Source organism: Perognathus longimembris, chromosome 16 (assembly GCF_023159225.1).
Source record: "Perognathus longimembris pacificus isolate PPM17 chromosome 16, ASM2315922v1, whole genome shotgun sequence".
Taxonomy (NCBI): domain Eukaryota; kingdom Metazoa; phylum Chordata; class Mammalia; order Rodentia; family Heteromyidae; genus Perognathus; species Perognathus longimembris.
This window is the reverse complement of record NC_063176.1, coordinates 13,030,093-13,037,085: the sequence shown is the minus strand read 5'-3', so window position 1 is coordinate 13,037,085 and position 6,993 is coordinate 13,030,093. Positions and strand designations below refer to the sequence as shown.

Below are 6,993 nucleotides of genomic sequence, written 5' to 3'. Positions count from 1 at the left end.
CCTGGCAAATCACTCTTCTGACACTGTCCTCTCCTTATCTGACAGCATCCTTCCAGGAGAGATATTTCTAAAATAATTACACAATCTCTGGGCCACTCACATAATAATTTGTAAGCCATTTCAAATGTACTTCTTACGTATTGAAAAATTAATGGCATTTAAATTCAGTTAACCATATACATTTCTCCCAAAATAAAAATGTATGTATTCATTACATAAGTCTCTTGCTAATAAATGAGAATTTATGACAATTCTACTACCAAATTTCTCTTTTCGTGGAATCTACTATAGAGGGAAGCAAAGACAGTGTTAAAACAACCCTCGGGCAAATATTGAGAACTAGGCTTATCCTACTGCAGTCACTGATATGAAGTCAGAGTCTACTAGTAGGGGACATTCCCCTCACAGACAAAAATCTGGGAATACATTATCAAGCCACAAAACAAGGATGATAGTTTCTGGATAAGAGAGAATGCAGTGCCTACAAATGCCCTTGTATTTGCATGTTTTTCCCATTCCTCTAGTGAGCATACAGTAAAATCATCACATAAATGCCTGCCGCATAGTAACCAATGCTATGCCCTGACCCACACAACTGTCCTCCAGTGTGTGTGCAGCAGGTCGTATAGCTGTTTTTATGGACAGGTATTTCCCTCTAGACAAATCAAGTTTCAACCAAGCCTCTACAGAGTTCCAAAGTGGCAAGGCTCTCCAGAATCACACCCAGAAAGGCTTTACTCTACAGCCAAATACATGCCAGCAGCTCTACTACAGCAAGCAAGAGTCATAAGTGCAAAAGAATTTGGGGGGGGGGGGCGTTTATTCCTTTGTATTTTTTTCCTTTGGACTGTATCTTATTGTTTACATTCTCAAAAAAAAGGACATTATAAAGGCCATAGTAGTTACTCATTGTATTATACTCATTATAATTTAGTAGTGCCTTTATGGTTATTCCACAACGATGTTGTACTTATGTGGGGTTGCTCTTTTTCTAGCCCATGTCATTGGAAAATACAATGCTGGTTTTGTTTGGGATCGACCTCTAGCTCAAGTCTTTCCCAAGTATTACTGTGATCAGGGCAGACGTTTGTCAGGGTTCACACACATCTTTATGTGTAGATTGCCACAGGACATGAAAACAAGATATTTAAAATAAATAGATAGCCCATGGGTTCTCTACCGGAAACTTTTCCTCCCTGCTCATCAGCTCTGTGTGTGTGTGTGTGTGTGTGTGTGTGTGTGTGTGTGTGTGTGTGTGTGTGTACACGGGTATTAAGACTACGAGAGGAGGCGGGCAGGGAGAATGAATCCTGAGAGGCAAAAGGGAAGAGAAGAATTAAGAGGGAATGGAAAGAGAGAGAGAGAAAGGATGGGAGAGGCAGAAGGGAGCGCTGCTCTCTAGCTGCTAAGATTGCAGACAGAAATAGCACACGGCCGGGAGCTGCACACCGCTCAGAAACCAAGACCACATTTTATTCATTTCCATTAATCAGTCGCTCCGAAAGAAGGCAATGACATCTGGTCCTGTCTTCTTCTACATCTTAATAATCGGAAAATACTGTAAGTATGCTCAGCATCTCATTTTATATACCTTGGTGTTTTGTGAAATAACCACAAGGACAAATGTTCATGACTTAGATTTATGTTTCTAAGCTATATTCTGATAAAACTGAAATCTTACTTTGGAATATCTCTTCTTGGTATGTTTGTGGTATTTGTATTAAAAGCTGGGCTATCTTGTCATTGTCCATCATTAAGCAAGACTAACATGCCATATGAAGCTATACTGCCTAACAACCAATGTTTACTGTTTTATTAGAAACAGTGTTATAATATTTAGAGAGTAACAGTCCTTACAGAAATTGTGCCTGGGGGTATGTCCACTTATTGAGACCCCCCCCCCTAGGGAAGTGTTGTTGTTACTGAGTATATAGTTGCAACACTGCCATCCTTTGTGGTTTAATATGTGGATGTGCAGCCACACAGAGTCAACCATGTAACTCTGTTCAGAAAGCTTTCTCACTCTTCTGTGAAAGAAAAACAAGATAAAACGCAAAGCAATGAAACACAGACAGCCACAAAGTTCCCATGCGTGCCTTACTTACAATGACAAATATGCTTTCTCTATGTGTGTCATGGTTTCTTTTTTCAAACAAATTCTTATTTTAAATTCAAAGGAAAGAATCTCTATACATCAACCCTCATTTGAATTCTATTATTCAGGTAGGAAGAAAGTAATGTTTCTTAGATCATGAACAATGAGAAAGTCAGAGCCAAGCCAAGAAAAGAAAGTTTCTGTGTATCTTTTATATCTTAGGCCGCTGGGGATGTGAGCTTCACCAAATTTACAACTCACAGTGCTTGTATTCCTCCATCCCTTAAAAATCTGAAAAGACTTTTTACTTACACTAAGATAGTCTATTAAGGGAGGTCTCAAGATAGCTTCTGATCCTAAATCTGTTCGTTCTCATAGAATGTGCTATACCAAAGGGATTCGTTCCCTCTTTCTCCTTCTCGCCTCTTCATCTAAATGGTCAAAATTGGGGATGGTATCAAAACCAGAGAAGCTACTCAACAAATTCTATTCCTAGCTTTCTCCATCTCTAATCTCAATTGTAACATTTCCACCTTTTAACTAGGGTGGAAGGACTCAAATTACAAACCAATATAAAAAACTAGATATTTATAATTATAACCCAATGCTTAATATACCAGAGTTTTTGACAGTTGACATCAACAGCTTTTGTAAATCAATAATAAAATGTTACCATGCCCAACTGCACCTCAGTGAATTGAATAGACTAAATAAGGCAAAAAAAAAAACAAAAAAAAAAAACACTGCTAACATGGCCTTCTAGTGTGAGGGACTCAAGGGTAGACAGAGGTGCTCACGACAGTTTGAACATTAACAACACTAAACTTTCCATGTTAATGCGTGCTCTATTGTTGATAAACTCTCCTCCTGCACCAAATAGAATAAATGATAGGCAGAACATGCTACCTCCATCCTTTACCTTTTAAGTTCCCCTTGGACTTAGAAAGAAAACTTTAATATAGTGGATAATTGAGAGGTCCAAATTTCCCCAAATCCCGCACCTTCCACAGGGGCTGAGGGTCTTTGCCTATGCAAAGCTGCGAGCAAGAGCATTGGCTACCTGTGCTGACTGGGAGTTAAGGGGAGGCACTTGCCAGGGTCTCTGAGATACTCATCACCCAGACTCATCACTCAGACTCTGGCTGAGTGAGGATTTCCTAGGCAGAGAGCAAAGAACACATGGAGACTATTTCCTAAGTTTCTGCAAGTACCGGGAACTTGCGATTGTGGCTCTGCCTTGCTCTACGATGCTTTGTTTTGTTTTGCTTGAATCTCTGGGAAAGGTAATGTGAATTGTGATACCTGTCCTAAGATGTTTGGCTGCAGTATTTTGTACTAGTTCTGATATTGGGCAATTAATTAACCCTCTGAGTTTTAGTGTGTAAAAAGGCAACCCAATTCCATCCACCTCTCATAGTCCATGTGTTAGGATTTTTATTGCAAATTTGCCTCTTTGAATCTTCACAGTAACCATTATCTAGATACAATTGAGCAAGACCCAAGGACATTTGCTGCTTTGTCACAAGACAACTAATTTAAGAGCCAAGTTTGGAATGCTTCTCCGATCATCATCCGTCCCCTAGACAGGAGCATTCTCCGTAGAGACAGCCTGCATAAGTGTGCTTTGAAAACTAAAGCCCTTTGTGATAACAGCTAGTCGTCATTTTTTAACCAAAAGTACCCACTAAATGTCAGGTACAGCTGGACTCTGGTGGCTTACACCTGTAATCTTAGCTACTCAGGAGGCTGAGATCTGAGGATTGTGGTTCAAGGCCAGCCCTAGCAGGAAAGTCCATGACACTCATGTCTAATTAACCACCAGAAAATTGGAGTGGTGCTGTGGCTCAAGTGGTAGGGTGCTAGCCTTGAGCTGAAGAGCTCAGGGACACCATCCCAGCCCCAGAGTTCAAGCCCCACAACCAACAACAAGAATGCCAAGTCCATTAATAAACTGTAAGAGTAAAGGTGAGCGCAGGGTACCAGCGGCTCCTTACTGTAATCCTAGCTACTCAAGAGGCTGAGATCTGAGGATCACGGTTCCAAGCCAGCCCAGAGAAGAAAAGTCCCATTCTTTCGTGTTTGATTATTGTAAAGGTGAGGTACTGAGGGGGTTCAGTTACATAAGCCAGGTAATGGCACCTTTCTTTTTGAACAGTGTCACCTCTTCTCTCATTCTCTCCCATTTGTTCCCTCCTGATCCCTCTCCCCTGTTGTAGAGCACATTTTCAACCCAGTGTGTAGTGAATATCACTGCTGAATTAGTTCATCCTCTGTCCCATCAGCTGTGTTTCCCTTTCCTAAATCAGATAAACTTACATATAAGACGAAAGTACAGAAATCAGTGACAAAAGGGGAAAAGCAGAAATTAAAAAAAGTAAAGTAAAATCTCCAATTAACCACTCAAAACCCTGAAGTAGTAGTGTGGCTCAAAGTGGTAAAGGGCTAGCTAGCCTTGAGCTAGCCCTGAGTTCAAGCCCCACAACTGATAAAAGACAAAAAAAAGAGTAAAGGTGAATACAGTACCACCCCTGCTCTGAAAGTAAAGGGTAGACAGCCAAATAAATCAGGATTATCATTCAGGGAGACAAAAAGAAGTGTATACAGATAGATGACATTAGAATTCAAAAGATGCCCTTTAACCTAGAGAGTTTTTCACTTGTTTAAATAAAATCTGGCCAGAGGCTGGTGGTTTATGACTGTAATCCTAGCTACTCAGGAGACTGAAATCTGAAGATCATGGTCTGAAACCTGCCGAGGTAGGAAAGACCATGAGAGTCTCATCTCCCATTAACCACCACAGAGTCAGCAGTAGCACTGTGACAGAGTGCCAACCTTGAGAGAAAAAGCTGAAGGACAGCACACAAGCCTTGAGTTCAAGCCCAGCTATCAGCACACATACACAAAAACAACTCTAATCGTATTGCTCAAGCATTCGCTTAATTTATTTTACTAGCATTCTTAGTTTTGACAGTACTGTACTTATGTAAGATTCACCACTAGAGGAAACTGGACAGAGTATATGGGGCTCCTCAACAACACATTTTCTAATTCTTGTGAGTCTATAATTACTTCAAAATCACAAATTTAAAAACATCCCTAGGATCAATTCTATCATAAATCCTTAACTATTACTGTTTAGCTTATTACTTAAGCAATATTATTAAGCAAAAGAATCATTTTACATAATATTATAAATAAGCAGGGAACAAGTAAGGCAGTAGGAAATAGAGGGGCTGAAGCATTAATACGTCTACTTTAGTGTCTTGCCAAGACTAGCCCAGCGGGTAAGGTACCATATTTGGATTCAGGGTCTGGCCAAACTGCGGGTAGTTCTCTTCTCCAGCTATGACAAAGGGGAAGCGACATCTTAGGAGAGCCCATTAGCTTGACAGGTACTTTGAAAGGGACCATACTGGCAGATTTACCCATTTTCAAAAGATGAGAGATTCAACTTACCAATATGCAGACTAAGGAAGTAGCCAGGACCCCAACATGAATTTCTGAAGATTGGTAATGATTTTCTCTTGCTCTTACTATGAATTTGGAATTATACATTTAAGTTTCAAGTAGGAAGGAAAGTAATAAATCTGTGCAGATAGATCACTGTCTACATAAAGGGAAATATGAACCACATAGATTCTCAAGCACAATTTCACACATCAGTACAAACTTGGTAAACTGAAATGCCTGGAGTTGGATATCCTACTTCGGTTTATTTTTCTGTCTGAAAAAAAAATTGTAAGCATTTAAACCATTTGAGTTCAAGCCATATGGTTATGGGTGTGGTTGTTTCATATTTTACACGTGCTGAAAGCTGTCCCTGAACCAAAAACCATGCTATTCACTTTACAAACATTTCATTTTATTTCTATAATAATTTATAAACTATTCTCAGCTTACCAAATAGATAACAGAACATGAGACATTTTAATAAGAATGCTATTAAATAGCATTCTTGGCACTGCATTGTAGAAAGTGCTGAGAAGGAATATGAATCCAAGTTTGTCTTCTTAAAGCTACTAGGCCAGTAAAACATGATTCAGTTCTAATATTCCAAAATTATAAAAATTGTTATGTGATAAAATTCAAAGATTCTTCACAGACTTACTGATCCAATCTACTGGCCTTTAGGTAGGGTTATGGATTCCCCATTTTAGAAATTAAGCCATACGGAAATACTAAGTGTGTCTCCATACCAGTTCAGTGTTTCAACGACTTAGGGTGAGACCAGGCTAGGGAAACACGCCCATCCTCAGTGGAATTCTCTGTGTCCATCATCCACGTCCACGGATAACTGATGGATTAGGGTATGTATGTCAACACATCAGATTTATAGAAACACTTTTGTTTGCAGCAAACACCATTTGCAAATATACACTGACATCTCCTACATTCGCTGGCCATGCCATTTCTGGATAGTACCTCTTCCAGCAACCCCCACAATAAAACCCTGAAGACAAAAGTCCTTTTCTTTCCTTAGTTTAAGATAAGCAGAGACATGTGGATACTTCAAGGCATTGACATTGGCTGCTAGAGTCAGGCCGCAGGCTCCAGAGGTGAACACACAGACAGAAGTGCCAGAGGTCCAGGTGATGTACATGATGGATACATGGACCACACACATGCCACCTCATAGACCTGGGCTGCATAAACATACATGCATCTGCGTAGACCTTGGCCACACAGATGAAGACCACACGTAGCTCCTGCTTCCGGCCTTGGTACCAGCAGCTGGCTGCCTCTCTCACTCTTCCCCTCATCAGTTTCCCCTCATCCCGCGCCAAGAAATCCAGTTCCCATTCTACAGCATAGAAGGACACGGGCCTTTTCCCTTGGCCTAGTTCCAAATGCAGTTCTAGCTCTTTCTTAGTCAAGGTGCCTAGAGGAACCCAAACATC

The 6,993-nt window shown here is 40.4% G+C and overlaps 1 protein-coding gene across 1 annotated transcript in view; it reads left to right on the top strand.

Moving 5' to 3' along the window:
* Nucleotides 1–1,449: 1,449 nt before the first annotated feature.
* Nucleotides 1,450–6,993, top strand: part of Rxfp1 (relaxin family peptide receptor 1) — an 83,293-nt gene continuing 77,749 nt past the window's right edge. Inside the window, exon 1 of the mRNA XM_048364912.1 lies at nt 1,450–1,560. Coding sequence (XP_048220869.1) covers nt 1,512–1,560 — 49 coding nt within the window. The 5' untranslated portion in view covers nt 1,450–1,511. The remainder of the gene's footprint in view (nt 1,561–6,993) is intronic.